The sequence below is a fragment of the Epinephelus moara genome, chromosome 9 (genome assembly GCF_006386435.1).
Source record: "Epinephelus moara isolate mb chromosome 9, YSFRI_EMoa_1.0, whole genome shotgun sequence".
Lineage (NCBI taxonomy): Eukaryota > Metazoa > Chordata > Actinopteri > Perciformes > Serranidae > Epinephelus > Epinephelus moara.
Genome location: NC_065514.1, coordinates 28,263,266 through 28,283,825, shown reverse-complemented (window position 1 = coordinate 28,283,825; position 20,560 = coordinate 28,263,266). Strand labels below are relative to the sequence as shown.

Here is a 20,560-nt window from a genome sequence, read left to right as displayed (position 1 = left end):
GACAGTTTGTTCACAGTTTTATGAGCAGTGATTGACATGATTGACAGCTGCTCCCTATGAAAATGACTTGCGATTGGCCAAAGTCTCTCATCATGGGCAACTTTTTCTAAAGCCTGAAACCAGAGCCAAAATGTTCAAAGTATATTATGGAATTTTTCCCCAGTAATGCCAAAATTTATACAGCATGGGCTGGGAGAGCACAGACCTTCTACTGAATGTCTGGGATTGTTGAGAGCTAGATACTCACAAAAGAAAGAGCACAAAGCTGGTCAGCCTGACTTTCATTATCGGCCAATTTTTTAAAGTTCGGAGAGACTTGAGCTTCCATTTTGCACCGGTTGTAATTTATTGGATACCATTGTTTTGCACTGATCCACTAGCAGCGCCTGACTATACCAATAAGCCAAGCGACTGAACACTGCAGTGTTTGGGAAATATGTTGACCAAGTCCTTGGACAAAATAACACAAACAACTGCAGTCCAATAAAACAACCAATTAGGGCTTTAACAAATTCTGTGGAAGTTAATCAGCACTCCTCTGACACAGTCTCAACAAAACAATACCATTTAGGCAAAAACCTGACAACTGCTGACATAATTTACAATAGGGGTATTGTATTAGATTGAACTGTACTGCAGAAGTGGTCATTATGCCTGCATCAACTTTAAGCTAAGAAAGAAATGTGAGTAAAGACAAATATGCTGCCAGTTCACTGTCAATGTCCCTGTTAATTATGCTTGTTCACTAATACTCATATTATCACACTCCTTGTTCAGCCACATGACTGCTCTAGGGATGGCTACATCCACAGTCAGCCATCCACTTTGGTCTGAAATAGCTCAACAACTCTTGAGTGGATGGCACTTAAATTGTATGTGTGTACATGTGTCATGTGTAAGGTTTCATGTGTCTGCGCGAGTGTTAGTTTCTCTGAGGAATACGTCCTGTTCTCCATGCTGCCAAGTTCCACAACATCAGCAGAAACTACCGGTCTGCAGTACTCTACATTTCCATATCCAATCTCATTCAGACTTAGGTATTGCCGAGAGGTGCAGAATTCCACCAGAGGAAACAAGGCAAACCAAATATAGTAAATATGAGCACGTCTGCTGCAGCCATAGCAGGGGGTCAGACACAGCACTGCAATGAGATGGAAGTTGAAATGTGCAGAAACCATAATGTCTCCTCTCCTGCTAATGAGCCAGATGGTGTACGACAGAGCCACTCCCAACACTTTTGATAAGTCTGATTTTATTTTAAATGGGCCAAGAACAATAAAATGTTTCTTCCCAATGATAGGATAAATCCAGCTACATGAGCTAGAGTGGGATTTTTTTTTTCCGATATCAATCCATCTCCTGAATTTTTTTGATTGATTTAACTTTTGAATAATTTAAAGGGAGGGTTTTTTGGAACAACAACAAGCCATGGGAGTGAGTCATACAATTCCTCATTTATTCAAATGTGCCACTTTCCCCCAGCACATCTGAATAATGGCACACAGTCTGCCAGATTGAATTTTTGATGATGAATAAATAATGGATGTCGGTGGATAAGTCTGTTAATATATTAGCCATGAGTTTGTCATAACTGTTTAATAGGATAGCTGCAATAAATACATCTCTGCGTCTCTTTGTGCCTCCCTCTCTGTCTGCCTCGTTCTGAATATTTGTTATGCATCATTCAATTTTTTATCTCTCCTAAAACTATCCTCACTCCAAATGCTTTTCTCATCCTCGTATCAGTCGCATAGAGTTTTCATCTCACTCTGCTTATCGCAGATGCAAAAACAAATCAAATTTTGGTTTCAGCTGAGTGGACATACTGTATTTGTATGTGGGAACTGTTTTGCTCAGATGATACTGTATATATGCTGATATCTTGTGGTCAGTATGATCTTAACAGACAATTTGACACAGATTTTAAAAAACGGGATTGTGATGTTTTTTTGGTGGAGGATCTCATTAATTCACATTTGATGTTTGGCTTATTAAAAGCAAAAGCACCTGTCACTAAACCTGAGAAAATAATGCAGTCGCTGAGGTTTATGTGGCATCGGATAACGAGGCAATCTTTCAATTTTTCTGCATCAAATTCAGTGGTGAAGAATACTACTTAATGGGGACAACAACGATATCTCAGCCTTCATCTTTCTAGCCAATTAATGCCGCTATTAACCTTGAGACACCTGATGGTGCCTGGCCCATAATGAAGCTATTATGTTTCCAACGTTAGCTTAAGCGAGTCGTTAGCAGGTAAATATATGAAGCCAGTTTGCTAAGGAAATGACTCCATTTGGCTCAGAGGAGAACCAATAATGTGATTTCGGAGGAACTACCAAGTATGAGAGAGCTAGAGAGCAAAGCAGCTCAATCACGGGCACGTTGGCAGTTTAACACCAAGACGAAAAGCCCCTCCTGTATGCTAGCAGTCAAACAGACGGCGCACTCCAGCATCACTATTTTAACAATCAGCTCTGGCAAGCCGCCAGGCATTCTCTGCACTCAAGCAGTTTTCACTGATTGTGTGTATAACTGGTTTATGTTGAGTCGAAACTGCATTCTCATCCTCGTCCCTCTCTCCTGTAATATTCTTCTGCTCCAGATGCGGTGGCCGGAGTAGATTGATTGCTTGATTAAACTTCTCCATTTATCATAAATTATGCACTGGATTTTCAGAGTCTAATTAATTCCCTTATTATTTACTGTTCCGTCTACATTCTTAGTCAGACACATAACCCATCACAAAAGAGAAGTGCACTCCCGTGTGTACGTGATTTGTCGTGCTTGCGCGCTCGCGTGCATGAGCGTTGATTAATGACCATCTGAGGGAACAAAAAGAAAAAAGGTCATTATATTGTGGGAAGTATGCTCCCTTAAGAGCAGGCCTCTAATGTCACATCTCTGTTTGATCGGAGTCACATGAACGGAGCTCTTTAACTCTTAGATTGAGATCACCAGGAGGAAATTGGACACTTCCCACTGCAAATATGGAGATGGAGCCCAATCTGTCAGTGGAATGGACCTGGCTAGTTGTCCATCAAGATGACTTAACACTGTAACACGTGCACACAGTGTGTCTCTCCCATCCCTCACTCCACCACTCTGCCTCATTTCCAGCCCACTCTTTTCCCTCCACCTGCACACCTCTCATCTGCCTCTCACTGGTGATTTCCAATGTATTTTTAATGATGATTTAGCAGGGAAGTGAATGATAAATTTCAGAATGGCGATATTAGAGTCTTCCAGAGTAAAATAATGGGGTGAATACACGCATTTATCCTTCTTTAGAATGTTTTTTTCACCCCACCTTAACGACCCTTCTTGGCACACAGACGCAAACATGCACGAGGGGCTGAATCCTGCAGATGGAAATCTAATGCCTTAGCCTGCCCTGTCTGCTTCTCTCCTTCACTCTCTCTCACACTTTTAGCTCTTCTACTGTGAAACCCTGCCCATCAGGTCAGCTTGCTGACACATCTGTCAATACATGCTCTGGGAGGTAGAGTATAACCTTGCCCTGCGGTACCTTCCTAATGTTTCCTACTCAGCATTGCTTTCTTCACATCCATTCAAAGGCACAAAGACATGGAGGGAAACCGACAGAGTGACCATGTACATTGTGCTTGCCAGTGGCGCCCAAAAGGGGTGGCGGGGGGAGGCCATGGCCACAATGCAGAAGACACTGTCGGAATCACAGAAATCGGAAACACAGAATATCGTGGAATTTGCCAAAACACAGATATCGTTCATCCTGCTCTGCCCTTTGGCGTCAGATGGATTGACCATGGTGAGGGGAATGACAGCTAACGTTAGCTTGACCGCAGTCTTTTCTTCAGTCAGCCAAACTGAATCAAATCCTCCTAAACCTCTTGGGGGGTGGAGAGGCAGCATCAAGCCAACCATCACTTACATCTCTGTGGTCAAACCACGTGTAAATGCATTGAAAAGTCCCAGGATATACTTATCACTACATCTGCTTCTCAAAAATATATGTATGAAAATGAATTAATTGTATTCCATTTACAGGAAGTTAAAACACATTTCCTGCGTCCCTTATAAATTATGAAATCTTACTAAATTATGAGGAAGATCACTTTATTCTTTGATGTTAGGTCAACAGTGAACATTATTGCTGGTCCCTGCAGTCATCTAAAAAACAGAGTACTCTGACACTAACAGCTAAATTTAGAGTAGAGCACGGTGAAGCTCAGACGTGAAGTACTGTATTTTACAAAAGGATGGAATGGTTCATTTTAAAACTGCTGAAGTCCTTACTTTAATAAAATAAGTGTGGTGTTGTATTACATCAAATTCATTGATATTCATTAAAATTTGAATATCTTCTTATTGAATTGATTAGATTTAATGAACCTACCACAGTATTAGACTTTTTCTAATGACAAATGTGCTTAAGTTGTAAAATGCAAAATTAGAAAAATTAAACAGAAAACATGATTTGGGGAGCAATATAACGGAATCTGGAAAACTTAAAACAGATTTCATGTGGCCTGATCATGTGGCATCCATTGGTACCAACCATGTTGGCATAAGTTGTCAGGCAGGGAGCTAAATGACGCTCCAAATTTCAGCAAAATTTTGATGAGGGATCAAACGGCATGGTGATTTTCACAGGTGTCCCTTGAACTCTCACCTCAAGATTTCTTAACAAAAACAGGTACTCCCTGGGACTTAAGAAGGCATGTTCCCAGTAAATGTTTTGTTCCTTACAACCAACACAGTCCTTCAAATTAAAGCTGTATATTTGTTTTTTTAAGGAAAAAGACAACCAGCCTCTTTGAACAGCAATGAGTGTGCCACCTAAAGATTTTCAGTAGCCCCATCTGGCCCCCCCATGAACATTTCTGGAGGTGCCACTGGTGCTCGCCTATATGTAAGTACATGTGTATACCCACAAAAAAAGCATGTGTAGTGCACAAAATCAACACCATTACCAAGAATCACCAATGAATTAGGTACAATTACTTTCTATTGCAGCTGTTGAGTTGGATGCGAGTGAGCCCTTGGTGATGCTTTGGGGCTTCCGTGATGAGCCTTGTAACTGATCCAGGAGTCGACTGGAAAAAAGGCTGTCTCTCCTCTCACACTGTGTGGTATATCTGATAGCAATCCTTTGTTGGAAATATGTGGGATTTTGAGCAGCTGGAATATATCTGCGTCATCTCGCAAAAGGTACATGTGCCCCCAGCTAGCCTGCTGCCTGCTCAACGCTGACTGGGACCTACTGTGATTCATACTTAACAACCCTCCTGTGTCCTTTCTACTCTACTCCAGGTTACTCTTTTGTTTCTCTACTCTGGCTCTTATTTTTATTCTTCTGCTTTTATCAACTCCTATTTTCATTCTTGTTCTTGTCCTTCCTTGCCTCGCCTTTTTTTTCCCCCTCTCAAGGCCTCCTGGCCACCTTGCAGCACTAGAAATCTGATATTGAAATGTCCCGTCCCTTTGTGTCAGCAGGAGATATAGAAAGGGGGAAAATGAGAAAAAGACATAGAAGAGGGTGAGGGTCAAATGACAAAGGTGGATAGAGGAAGAGCAAGGCCAAAAGCACATGGGACAGCTGCCGTCATTTATAACCTTCAGATAAGTAGAGCCCCTGGTTTCATGGGGCTACAGTACATGCACGTTAGCCAAAATGGCTCCGTCTGTCTGCAGCAGAAACCTAAACAAACGAACACGCCGCTCCATTAAGGCACTAAATCACTTCCTATGCAAAAAAGCACTCTTCACTTACATAACAACTTGACAGTAATGGCTCGTTACCGCTTTGATCCACCAACACACACACTCCTCTCACACATTCATACCTTTATTCTAACAATAGGCCCACACTCCTGCGAAACCACTTAGGTTTTGATCCCACAATTCAACAATGGGTTTCAAATATACACAGCTTATATAGTATAAAAACGTGTCCAAAGCTTCAGAGAAGGTAATGTTATCATTATTATGATAAAAAAAATGATCAAAAGAAGAAAGAGGATCAGAAAAGGATTCATGTGTGAGGAGAACATGCCCACTAGAAGAAGAAAAACACACTGCAACATTAAGGCTTTGAAATTCATTATCGTGCATGCCAATAGAAAGGCGGCGTTGTTATGAAGAGCAGTACCAAAGTGAAATCAATGACACCGAGGGATTGTTTTTTCTTGATAAATTGAAAAACTCTCCCTCTGCTCCCACCCCCATACTTTTGTTTAAAAAAGAACAATGGATTGATGGGCACACGTGATCACACAAGTACAGCATGCACAGACCCACGCAAACATATCAAGCTGTCTTTTTTATGTTTACTGTGCAGTTAAACACATACTGCAGGAAACACAAAGACTGACATGACCTAATTTGATCAATCTTTCCTCTGAGATAATTAACATCTTTCAGCAGCGGTCTATGTATAGCAGGATGCACAAATAAAAACATTATGTGCACACCCTTGGCAAACACAGATCTTTGCAATCCTGTCAAACCGTCACATTACACGTGTTAAAAAACCCCACCTCACACTACGAGTCTTTTTGTGAGAGTTTGCATCTGCACAGACGGCGGCACGCACACATAAACCGACAGTGAGAGAGACACAGTACAAAGAGTTTAAATGCCCCAATTTTCACATGCTGAACTTGTCTGAGTGCACGATTTGTACATATCAATGCGTCTGCCGTCTGCTGTGTGTTCTGGTGTGTGATCTGACAAATGGATGAAGCACTTTTGGGGCCTTGAAAACTTTTGCTGGCGGGCGTTTCCTCGAAGCCACCCTTAGCGGGGCAGGACGAGACAGAAGCTGAGGTTGTTAGGGCTGCACTGCTGCCATAGCAGGACCCCCCACAGGGAAATCACAGGCCCATTGAACCAGGGAACTCTCTCTGCTTTGCTCTGCTCCATTCCACACTGCCTCCTATACCTCCAGCCAGCTCAGCAGGTTCATTAGTTCGACAAGGATACCCAGAAAACCAGCCAGCCCATCATCCCACACATACAGTTCTAAGCTTGTGTTCACCTCTTTTCTTTCACTGTGATTGAAAGGTCATTTCACATTTTAGCTGTATAAGAAACACCTCTTACATACTTTATTTTATTTACTGCGGCACAGGTCTAAGAAACATATACTTAGTATGTAACCACTTGTATCAGCGATTCGAAAGGTTGCAATTTCTAAATCTCAAGAGCTGCCATATTATTCACAATTTACATAACTGTGCCTTAATGAGGTGCAGCAAGTGAAAGTTGAAGCCTGCAGCTGTTGATTTCATCACTTATAATGACACCATGCAAATTTAGTCACTTATAATTAATTAACATTAATTCTTTTAGTTGGCATAACAACAAAAAAAGCGATCTTGGCTGTTGTGCGGTAAATATGCTCGCTCTTGGCACGCTGGTGTCTGTAAATTTAAACTTGGCCAGAGATGCTTTTAAGGAAGGAGCAGCACTTTGTATCATTTTTTTTATGTCTGATAAAATAAAGAGAGGCCTGGATGTTTTTATTGTCCATAAAAAAAAAACTATAAATCTGGACCTCCAGGATTCAGACCTTCAGTCTGTTAAGCTAATGTTAGCTTAGCCAAAGTGCAATGCTGCAACATTTTGCATGTCTGATATCAAAAACACAGTCAGATGCAACTTCCCAGCAGTTTGGTAGTGTTATCATAGGTGGCCAACCATGCAGCCGTTACCAATAAATGCAACGCCACTTTAAATTGTATGATGTAATACCCTCCTTTAAACTGTAGTGGGTAACTTTTCATGTTTGCTGAAACTGTTTCTATACCCAGACAGGAGTACACAAGGCAGAAGTTGTGACAAAATCATGTCCCTCTGCTTCCTCATAGTATCCCTAGTGGCATTTGCTCGAATCTACCTCAGCTGTTGGTAAACAACCAATCAGAGCCAGGGAGTCTCTGACACAGCTGTCTATCATGTCAATCACTGCTCGTGAGCTGCAGTCACGCTGTCAAACCAGGCAGCGCTGATCGAATATGAATCGAGATTGTGTTGCTGCATTGCCTATGTCTCGTCTCGAGTGAGTTCATAAACATGTTTTGGTGAAGTGTTTGGCTGTAAAATGAGAAAGTTGGCCGGGGCTGGTGGGCAAGAAACAGGCAATGCAGTAACAGAAATTTGATTCATATTTGATGAGCGCTGCCTAGTTTGACAGTTTGATAGTTTGACCGGAGCAGTGACTGACAGCTGCGTCAGAGACCCCTCAACTCTGATTGGTCGGTGGATTCTTGCATATTCCATTAGAAGCACCATGAGGAGGAAGAACATGATTTTTTTCTCACAGATTATCTGCCTCATGTAGTATACTGTGTAATCAAAGTGATAGTTTCAGCAAATATGACAAAAAGTTATTTTTATGAAACTTACCAACTACAGCTTTAATAAAGAAGAACTAGTCAGTGTAGAAAACTGAGCTCACTGGTTTGTAGAAAAACAACATCCTCAACATCAAACAAGTGCATTACCCTTTGGGACTCTGATTCTATTATGCTTGGTATGATCTTGTTTACTTTATAGAAGATAATTTAAATAGCAATGTTGGTTAGAAAAACTGCAATTAGGTATTTTCCACAAATTTTTAAGTCCTTATTATGAATATATGCAGAAAGACGCGTGCATGAAGGATGGTCAAGCCTTCTAGGTTCTGCCTGATGTGCCACAGTTACCACATGTGGGGGCGAGAAGTATTAAAGTGAGTTAGTGCAGACTGATAAATCCTGGCAGAGATGTTAGCGTGTGTGTGTGTGTGTGTGTGTGTGTGTGTGTGTGTTGTGGCTGTCATGCAAGCCTGATATAATTTCTGAGCTGGGCTGCTGCCGAGTGTGTTTCTGATAGATGTGGGCCTGCAGTGTGTGTGCTGTCAAGGCAAACCTTCCTCCTTTTTACAGCTTTGTGGCCGATGTGTTGGAGATACATAAACATCCTGACTGTAGTCTGGTGATTTGCTGATGTATTGATGCGAGTCTGTGACTTTGATCTGTTTGCGTTGAAAGTGAAGCTTGTCTGTAATGTATAAATGTCTTTAAGTGCAATGTGTGTGTGTCCATCTCAGTGTGTAAGATGGTAAGGCACAGCTGTACTCTACGGTATTCTACCCATATACAAACAGTTCTTTCAGTGCTTTGGAAAGTTTGGACTTCTCAGAGTGTTATTGATTGCCGACAATCCAAGTAGGCAACTCCATTGGGCCTCACTGACTCAGCTATATGTGCGTGTGTGTGTATGTGTGTGCGTGCATGCATGGGCCATGTGGGGTAAAAAAAAAAGAGATGAAATTGACTATATAGCTGTCAAATGTGGGTGCATACATATATCACATTTAAGATTTTAAATTAGGACGTAAGACTAGTTGCTCAAACTTGATTCACGGCTGATGTAAGAATGATGCCATGGAAACAGCTATAGCAAACGGCCCTATAAGAAATCTAGCTAGCATTCCCCCAAAAATCAATATTGGTGTTTTTACAGCACAATATTACATCCCTTGATGTTTGTTTCTTGTGTGAAATTATGTTGGGTTTTTTTGTCAGAGCAATCTTGGAGAAAAAAAAGCAATTTTATAAGAATTTTAACACATTTTTACACCCTTCAGTTGAAAGGTCATGATGGCAAGGGGCAACCTTGACTCACCTCAGCTCTCGTTGTTTCATTTCCAAAACTTTGTGTGGGAGTTTTCACAGTTCTATCTACTTATAGCTCATGGTAGCCATTTTGTTTCTATGAAGTGTCATATTTTTATATACACAAGTTAATAGCCTATCTAATCATGTATAGCCTCTGCCTCTGCTGCCTGTTATCCAGTGAGTTAGATCTCAAGGCTGTTTTTAAGTTGCACTCAAATCCCCGTTTTACTCTAACTGGCCTCCGTCTGTTGTGAAAGGGCACGGGTGACAGCACACCTACGGTAACAAATCAAATATGCAGAGTTACCAGACAAATACTGAGCCACGTTTTGTAATATCAAAACAAACACAGACCACAAGAGATCTCTATTACCCGATCCCTCCCCCCACTGGGTCTGAAATGACTGTGTCAATAGCACCAAGGCTGGAGATAAAGGTTTGGTGTTGCCGCTCAAGATTACAGAGAGAGACAGGCTGACACGCAGTGAGAGAGTATTTATGTGTGTCTGTGTGTGATAGCGAAATAACAAGCGCAGAAGAAGGAGACAGATAGATGTAGGGAGGAGAGGGACAGATAGCAGCATTAGCCATCCCCATTTCCCACAACCTCTCATCTCATCCAACATCCCCCCCCCCCCCTTCCCTCCCAGATGCTGTCTGATCCGGGGCGAGTGTTGGGGTTGTGGGACATGCTTTGCCTTTTCATCCTCCAGGCTTACCACTCAGCATATAAGAGCTTCATTTAGTCATTTGGATTTTTTTCCTTCATGAACACAGAAATGAATAAGAATCAAAATTAATCACATTGGGTATCATTTTCCTTGAACAGATGTTTTTTTTCTGGCCAGTTAACTGATCTGAGACAGACACTCTGGTGTTTCATCATCAAATTAAAAACCATGACGGGCATATTTGCGATTTGCATGACCTTTAAGTGGATGTAAAAGAGGCAAAGTGTTGGTCATACCCTTTTAGTCATTGATCTGCTCCACCTCCAAGTTCAGAGGTTACATCAGCTAACCGTATGAAAAATTAACCACAGGCTTGCATTAATGGATGCTGCTAATGTAACTGTACCTTAGACAGTAGAGGCCCAATTCAGAACACCACCATGTAAATGACTCAGCCTGAGCCATGACATCAACTGAGGCACAAGACAGGAAGCCACGTATCGTCTGACTGTCGAGCTTTGTCAATTACAAGAAATGTGCCAAGAGCATGCTTCCTTCTAACCAATGGCTTCTGAGTGACACAGCCCATGTACTTGCAATTAGTTTGGAGTCAAAGAACAACTGGCAGCAAAGACATATATGTTCAAGAAAGCCATTTTGCTGTTGTTAACACTGTGGTGAAGGGTGGGGGAGCAAACTGTTCTCTCTTTTAAGTTGATAAATTAATGAGTTAAAGGTATAGATTTTGGGGGGATACAGGGGACACATCCCCATTAATATTTAGAACATATGCATTTGCGTCCACCCTTCAAACTTTTGGACAGAATTAAGACATTTACACCATAAATTGATGCCAAAGGGGCACAGATTGGTGCCTAAAAATGACCAGAATGCAGTAAATTGTTTAATACTTTCAATTTCCCTGATAGAAGTGCCCCCCCAAAACCACGCCCGCAATGTTGAAATGAAACCTACGCCCTTGTAATTTGTAGTTATTAAAAAAGTGCACGGTCCCTGTGCCAAAACTGTAACATCCCTGACACTTCTCCCCTGTGTCAAAATATTTTTGCAATGGCCCCGATGAAGTTTTCACATCAGCACCTTTCATTTCTCACTGATGTCGCATCATAACCAAATCCATCCTCACAGGTAAGAGGATAAGAAGGGTAAAATCATTCTGTGTGTTTCCAAAGGCGCCAAGCTTTCTCGCTGCCCGAAATCCGATTCTGTGTGTTCCAGGGGAGCCCTCTCCCTCACGGGCTGTCAATAGCCCTCTACTGACCTTGTGAAACATTGACTATTCCCCAAAGTGAGCTTTGCCTGGCTGCAACACAACGCACGTCCGCTCCTGTCTCAATTCATCCGACTGGCCTAAAGAGCTCTGGAGTGTTAATAGCTATTGGAGGGTGCCTGTGTGCCATGTTTCAGCACTCTTAACGACACAAATGCGATTTATAGACATTCAGCTCAAGTACAGCCCAGGCTTACATGGGAGGGAAATTTAAGAATATCTGCTGGAGGTGCAGCTGAGATGCGCAACTCTCCGCCTTTTCACGCACACATTCCTGCCGTGATTTTACCACCATTCTCACCACTTCATCCATTTGTATGCCAAGTAGCATAACTAACACACTGAACCGTCGTGTCACGCTAAACACAAGTAGCCACGGGGACTGTGTGATCTGCGGGTGGGTTTAGACATTATGACAGGAACAGAAGTGCCAGTGCCCGGGGAGTCGGAGAAAAGCTCATGTGCAGCAGCGACTGTCTCTACAGTGCAGAGATTCGCCCGAGAGCCACATTATCAAACTCGGCGTGGTAACACTGCGCCAAGCAGATGCACCACTCCTCATAAACCCACAGCGCTACTGTAGATTGTGTGTACATACCTGGTTTTTATGCCGAGTCCCATCTTCGAGTTCAGAAGAGCTGTTCATGATTCCCCATTGGTCATTTACCATCCTACGGAGAATCTGCGCATCAGATCCGCCTGTTTGTTCCAGGCGACAGAGAATAAACCCGCTCCTTTTATAAAGTCTTAACCTGTGTTTTAGCCTTCTCCATGGGAAAACTGGGTATTAAACGCAAGAAAAGAAGGGAGGCACAACTACTTCTGCGGCTCAGCAACCGCACACACCGCACAATTTACGCACCAAAATTCCTCCCGAGAGTCTCCTGATAATCTGCCCGTTATTCCACTTAAAAATAATGAAAAGGAGTGTTTAGCGGCTCCAGGGTTTGTAACTTGACTCACAAACACATCACAATTATGTTGGATTTCACAAAAACAAAAAATAACCCCAAAGAGGATCCCGAAAGCAACGGGCGCAGTCCTTTTACTCCATAAAAAGGAACCGACAAAATCTTCTTTGGCTCAGACTGCAAAGTGCAACCTGACCTTTCTGTCCATCCACTCCCGTGTCCAGGATACTTTAAGACGCCAGGTTAGTCCAGACTGTGTCCAGTTGTGACCGAACAGGTAAAGACGGGATGGGATAGGGTCGCAGTGCTGCCGCGTTGCTTCTTTTTCTCGTTGAATCGGCGAGAAGACTCCAAACACCGAGCCCAGGGGATGGATAGAGCCTCCTTTATTTGCGCCAGGCTGATCTGGCTGGTATTTCACAGAGATGCCTTTGACAAGACGGGTACGGGGAGATTAGCGTGCTCCGCTTGTGTGCCGCACGGGGCGCTCCGTGCCTCCGACTGTCAATCAACGCGTCCCTTCGGTACGCACGCCGCGCTCCAAGGCAGCGTTCCTTCCTTGTGCCGCCCTGCCCTCGACTGCTGTGCCACCCCGCCTGCTACTTCACTTCCACCGCACCGTGGACCCTCCTATTCCACCGCAACCCAAATAGCAGCAGATTGTGGCAAATTTATTCTTAGACTACAGACTGTGTAATGGTTTAATGGGCGCTAATCCCGGATACCAGATTGCTGATAAAAATCCTCCTAAAGGAACACAAACGTGTGAAAATCTCCTGAAGGTTACAACAAATCACACAGATCATCTTGCCACAGTATGTACATTGCTATGACCGAATACCTGATTAGGTTTGGTGATTTAAAATCTTAATGTCCGCGGGACCAGGGCCGTTTCTTAACATTTTGGGGCCCTAAGCAACACCTTATATTGGGGCTCCCACAAACCCAAACCATCACTACCTCTCTTTATAAAGCCTCAAGGCCATTGAAGGATTACTTAATGGGCCTACTGAATGGGCACAGGCCCTGGGGCCCAAAGTGTAAGAGGGGCCCCTGGCCCTCATCCACAAAATGTCACTTAAATTAAAATGTACTGAGCTGACATTCAAAATAACTAGAAAAAGGAGCAAAACAACCACAAAGAGACACAAAACGACCAAATTACCTTAAAGTCACACAAAACAACTACAAAGAGAGTAGTTATTAGTAGTTATTTTGTACAACATCTATTGCATGTCTGTCCGTCCTGGAAGAGGGATCCCTCCTCAGTTGCTCTTCCTGAGGTTTCTACCATTTATTTCCTGTTAAAGGGGATTTTTGGGTCCACAGGTCAGAGGGATGTCATATGCTTTAAAGCCCTCTGAGGCAAATTGTGATTAGTGATATTGGGCTTTATAAATAAAATTGAAATTGAAACCACAAAGAGATGCAAAACAGCAACACACAAAAAAGACTTAACAACTGTAAAGTGTGTGTGTCTTGCTCTTATGTAGGAGAGGTGGTGGGAGGCGGGGGTGGGCTTTTGCATTTGTGTGCCCAGGGGCCCATTGCCTGATAATCTGCCTCAGCTCAAGGCCCCAAGTCATTTTAATATGCTTGTATAAAATTAATGACTAAACACACTTTATTATCATTAAAGCTTTAATTAACAAAAAAGCACAGTATGAAAAAAATAATTGACAATTTACAAGAAAATGATTAAGAAAATTAAATTGCACAAATATTACTAAATAAGAATAATTGACAACGGCGCACTTTGTGACATCACCCAGCACTTCTCGTTTGAGTGGCAGCCTTTAGAAGTAGGGCTGCTTGTTTAAAGTAGAAGAACCTCGCTATAGCAGAAAAAAGATAAAACATAATATTAAACCTCTTTATTATTCATCTATATTTTAAAATGTATTGCACAGAAACTGGATTTAAAACCATCGAAGTCCTTTCCTAAATTTACACAAGTTTATCTGAGGTGAGCCCTGAGATTATTGGACACTTTGTACAACATAAGATCAATAATTTTGTGTGAAAGAGCAGTGCAAGGCAGTGAACATTCATTAAATATATACCTACATCTTAGCAAGGTTAAGCACAGTCACACATGATTCCAATTTCCAATAAGCTAGAACGGAAAATAATGAGGAATAATTGTAGAAAGTGGTTTGTTGTTTGTTTAGTGGTTTGTGTCTCAGTCGCAGGATTCTCAGGTCATTCTCATTGTGTATTCAACCTCTGATTATTATAAAAAGTCGTCACACTTACTTAAATAACTCAGCTGGGTTAACAGTAGAGCTCTTGTGTTTGAACTCTAAGTATAAATTGATCAACAGGTTCCTAAAAAAACAATTTACACTGACAGTTTTCAGTGTACTCAGTTCCTGCTGACAGGCAGCACAGCAGCACACAAAGACCCCTCCCTCTCTCCTCTACACAGAGTCATTACTGTCAATAATGTGGTCCACAAGAGTGGTCATGTTTTTGCTCAGTTAAGGTAGTTTGATGGACAGATGATTAGAGGCGTAATCGGTGGTGCAGGGACCAAGGCACGAGTGAGATTACTCATCCCTGTGATGAACCTGCACTCACAAAGGGGAGGGGTAATGCAAAATAGGGTCACTGCTACACAATGTTTGTTGTCAGCAGGTCTGACATGCACCAGTGGATTGAGGAGATGTTGTTAAGGTGGAATAGTTTGTCATGGATGACAGCCCATTGAGGAGCAAAATTTGCAAACTGAATGTTTTGACATACAGTATTAAACCTGTTTGAACATTCTGTGATTTTTTATTTCTTTGGTACATCACGAGATCCTCTTTGAGAGCAGAGGTGAATGAGTTTTACCATACAGATTTCACTGTATCACCCTCTGAATTATGCACCTCAGTGATACTACTGCACAAAAATTCGTGCAAGAAATTATCAATAACTTTATATATTTATGACTAAACAAACAAGAATCAAAGTTAAAGTTTCATCCTTATCTACTATTTAAAGATTTTTTTTTAAAGATTTTGTGTGTGACATTCAGAGCATTGAAGAGGCGGCAAACAAGTATTTGTTATGTAAAGATGTAGTGGAGTAATGGCGTTCTGAGCAGCCAATATGTGTATCTTTGTGTGTTGTAATCCATGCATGTTAGTACATGTATCATTGCACTATGCTCATACATTGGTTACCGCTCATAACAGGATGGTGGTGTCCTGGAAGCGTCGCGCCCACCCTCTCATCCCCACCCCTTGTAAACACCATTAGCTCCGTCAGCACTGTTGTTGTTGTTTAGCACTCTTTATGGAGTTATCCTTTAGCCATTAGCCGCCGGCTCAGCCACCTCCACGTGGATAACTGTGTCCGTACAAGTCATAATCTCTGAATTTCACACAACGCGTTGTGTACGCAGCACTATGCAGCCAAAATGCACAATACTGGCGGTCACCACTTGGGGCAGACAACAGAAATATAACCCGGAAATCGTGAAGAATCTGATGAGAAGAAGAAGAAGGGTCTGGTCTGATCATCCGGTCGGGTCACTGTGTGCAATCGCACCAGTGCCTCTAGCAGTTAAGAATATTGCATTTCGCGCACGCGTTGCGGTACCTCGCGTTGAGATGTGCGTTCAACGCATCAAACGAACACAGATCACGCATGGCTGCCATGACGCGGTCACGTTTGCGTTGTTTGCAGCAAGTATATTACGGCCCTTAATGTGTGACAAGGTCGGAGTGAGAATGTGTTGCATTATAAACTTAGCGAATTTGCTTCATTAGGGATGTTAGTGTGTGGTTTGATCACATTTAGTTGACAGTGGGGTGGCAACATAAACAACTTGCCAACTGTCAGCTTTATCTTTATTGCAACCAGGATGAACTCAGACTGTGAAATATAATAAATACATAACGAATTATCAAATTATGTATTAAAACAAATGCAAAAAAAGTGATTTGGATTTGTGAAGAAAAGTTTGTATATTTTAGCATGCCTCCAATAAACGAAGAATCCAAAAAGGGCAAATGCTGTTGATTAACTGAAGTTAATGGGGGTCATGTTTAACAATAGCAAAAACATATTAAACAATCTGTTTACAAAGTCTTACACAACCAGTGCAGTAAAATCCAAGTCTCATTTATCCAGTGGTATGCTCAGTGTTTCCCAAACATGTTGCATTGCCTTGACTTCAGCCCTTTCTGATTGGGACTGAAAGGGAAACTTATCAATGCTTTCACTTTAAGTCTTGTTATATTCTGTGAGAGTTTGTAAACAGATGTTTTGCTCTTGTTAAACGTGGTCCCCGTTTACTTCAATTAATCGACAATGTTTGCCACTTTTTGGATTCTCCTTTCACCAGAGGCATGTGAGAAAAACAAAGCTTTCTTTACAAATTCAAGGTAACACGGCATGAATAATTGATATATAAAGGGTGGTTTTGTGGGTGAGGTATTCCTATAGCCACTGATCTGAGTTTCCCATTAGCAAATTATCTCAAAAAGCCACAGTGCTGATGCAGTTTCATGAAAGTTTGCTCATGCACTTTCCCAACAACATCGCAGCAAGAATGGTTTGAGAATAATTATCAGTGGCACACATTCCTACAATGTAAGGCATCATAAGTCGATGTAAGGAATCAATTTCCCGCGCTGAGAACATAAGAAGTCAACTGGAGAATAACACAAAGGGCTGGAAAGAAAAGAAATGCCTCTAGTTCTTGATGTCTTACAATATATTTGTTTTTTATGGTACTGCATACATGTATGCATGCATAAAATCACACAATCATCATATAATATGCATGGGTAAATAATGTCTGCACAAGTGCACAAATAATTACATATGTATATTTTTGTATTGTGCACATGTAAGTGTACATGATAGCGTGTGTACGTGTAATAAATGTGTATGCGTATGGAGTACATGTATACATGCCACATATAAAAGTAGTATTTCTTTGATGTGATTGAAGTGCATATTCATACCTTATTATTCTAATATTCACGTTTCCACATATTTGTATTTATTTTTTTCTTTCGTTTTCTTGCTTTGCTTCCCTAATCTGTGAAAATATGCTCATTGACGGCTCTTTAAAACAAAAAGATCACATTAAGGGAAAAGTTCTCCTAACATGCAAACTGTAGAGTCCTGACATGTCTGCTAAATCACCAATTACACTGATCTCTACTTGCATGTATTATATGTGTTATTAATCAGAGTAAGATGACACGTGAAATCCTTTGTAAGAATCCATCAGCACGTCTAAATGAGTATGTAATAAATCGTATGTAAAAACAGACACACTGACTTTTGCTCGCCGGAACAAAAGGCAGTTAACACCAAATGTCTTTACGCCCCGAGGTTGTAGTTCCTATTTGATGAAAAAGGAGAATTGTGCAAACATTGCACATTTGCTGACAAACTGCAGGGGTATTGAATTTGGTCTGTATCCTTCCGGGCTTTTGAAAATATTGTAATAATATAGCGATTTCCCCCACAATGAATGAGCCATGACTTTAATATCAAAGAAGAAGGTAAAGTAGGGCTGCCAAATATACAGCGAGGCAAACCATTGTCGGTAAAACCTTGTCTTTGTCTGGTGTGCTTGCAGGTGTGTGTATCATGTGTGTGCTCAGTCTTGGCCCCATCTTTGAATGTCACCGAAACCTGATCAGCCAAAGACATTCGGAGAAAAAGGAGAAGTCTCCCAGGAAGAGCTGTTTATCTCTACAATTATCCCAAACAATACAGCCTTTTATTGGATTTGCTGTTTTATATGTGCTCATATCCAAACAAGAGTGTGTGTGTGTTTGTGTATTTTGTGTGACACGTAGCCCAAGCTCTGTTCTTGGATTTTTTTCCCCATGGCTGTGTTTCTTTTTTTTTCTTTCTTTCTTTTTTTTTGAATTTTCATGCATGGAGTGGCAGCAGGACAAATGCATAGAACTGTGAAGAACCAACAGGGTGAACTGCCCTTCCCAAAATGCCAAGCCTGTAATTTGCAAAACGACAGTTACAAAAAGAGAAAAAAAGAAAGAGAAGAAAGAAGAAGAAAAAACGTGTGTGACGGAAGAAAGTATGGTAAAGAATATGGGTAAGGCGAGTACAGAATGCCAGTAACATTGTTATGTCATAATTTATTGTCGGAGAGGTTTACTGAACAAGTATGGGAAACGAACAGTTGTTTAAAGGAACAGGGCACCCTATTTTCAAAAATCCATAATTTTCCTCTCACCTCTTGTGCTATTTATCAATCAAAATTGTTTTGGTGTGAGCCGCAGAGTGCTGGATATATCTTTCATAGAGATTTCTGCCTTCTCTCCAATATAATGGAACTAGATGGCACTCAGCTTGTGGTCCTCAATGTGCCCAAAAATATATTTTAAAAGTCCAACAGCAATTTCTTTCCAGAAATCATGACCTGGTCACTCGAGAACATCTGCAACTTTGCTGTGAGAAGTTTTATTTAAGAACTATTTTCTTTCTTCCAAATTACACCCAGCCAACCGTATCATCACGCAGAAGGAAGAGTGCATCTACAGCTAGCTCACCTAGCACCACTGAGCTAGCTAATGTTATAGCTCAGCTGAGGAGGGCGCCATTGATGTTTACATCTCACACTGTCACAAGCAGGAGCCTCTCATCCATGAGTAGATGCACTCTTCCCTCTGAGATGGTTGAAGGGTGTAGTTCGGTAGAATGAAATACAGAATTAAATAGTTCCTACATGAAACTGCTCACAACAAGGTCTGTGGATTATCTTGAGTAACCAGGTCATGATTTCTGAAAAGAAACATTGCTATTGATTTTTTTTCAGATGTATTTATTTATTTATTCATTTTGTTTGTTTGTTTACACCAAGCCAAGTGCCATCTATTTACAATATATTCAGGAGAAAGCAGACAACTCCAACACTCTGCAACTTACGCCAAACATAGTCTAGACTAATAAATAGCACTACAGGTAAGAGGGGAAAAAAATGCCTTTTTGATTTTGAGGCAACTGTCCCTTTAAATTTAGTAAGAAGTTAATGTATATGCACATTTACAGTAGATACACACTTTGTAAGAGTAAATTCATTCTACATTGGCCGACATCCGCACACACACACAAGTGCACACCCAGACACACACCGAATAACGGTAAACGTAATCAAAGTGTCAGTCCCTATACTCTCATCAAAAGAATTCAGCGAAAAATCAATAGGGGACACAAACAGAGGCTGTGCAGGCTGAGGGAGAAGTCTCTGGTGTTATTAATGTATAATGATGGTCTTTCTCAAGAATCTCCAGAGGAGGGGCAAAGCGCTCGCACCTCTGAAGTGCAAAGTCAAAGGCAGTGTTGCATCTCTCCCTGGCTGCTCTGTTAATTCCCTAACTTAGCCCGAGGTTAGCCATAGGTGTGGGACATGATTGAGGTTACTGATACATCAGATTCTTTGCAGAGCTCTTCGCTCTGCCCTCTCCCTTTTTCAGTTAGAATATCAACCCTGTGGGGCAAAGCTATTTCATCAAACAGTGCACACATACCCACACTTGCAAACACAGAGTCTTGAGCAGCCAGAGTGCAGTGAGTACACTGAGTCTGGCTGCACATTCATAGAGGTGACATTTACTAATGAGAGTAATTAGACGTACAGTAAATCTGGGAGATGGAATTCCATAAGTGGTGGTGGTGCTGATGATGATCACAAAAGTGATTGTAATGATTATGAGCTTGAAAATATGGTGGGTTGTTTCAAACACTTTATGACCAGAATACCCTCTTCTTTACTGTCTTCATTACTGTCTCCGAGCTACTAAGTGTGATTATGTCCTCTATCTGTGATAGTTTGCAGCATTTATAGGATGGATCATATCCTGAGCTGGGCCTTTATTGTCTCCTTCTTCGGCTTCCATCCTCCTCAGTGAGTCAGGTGTTTCTTTGTTGCTTTTGCAACTTCGATCCATGTTTCCAATCCGGTAGCCGATGTTGTATGACTCATGTACTCCCATGTTTTGTCGTCTCCGTCTCATTACAGTTCTGTTTGCCTCTTGGCTCAACGTCAGGGTGTCTCCGTGAGCC

The 20,560-nt window shown here is 41.6% G+C and overlaps 1 protein-coding gene across 2 annotated transcripts in view; it reads right to left on the bottom strand.

Annotated features, from left to right (window-relative positions):
• Window positions 1–13,099, bottom strand: part of fibcd1b (fibrinogen C domain containing 1b) — a 159,014-nt gene extending 145,915 nt beyond the window's left edge. For both annotated transcript variants that reach the window (XM_050053691.1, XM_050053692.1), the window contains exon 1: window positions 12,208–13,099. In XM_050053691.1, coding sequence (XP_049909648.1) covers window positions 12,208–12,279 — 72 coding nt within the window. In that variant the 5' untranslated portion in view covers window positions 12,280–13,099. The remainder of the gene's footprint in view (window positions 1–12,207) is intronic.
• Between the last annotated feature and the right edge of the window lie 7,461 nt (window positions 13,100–20,560).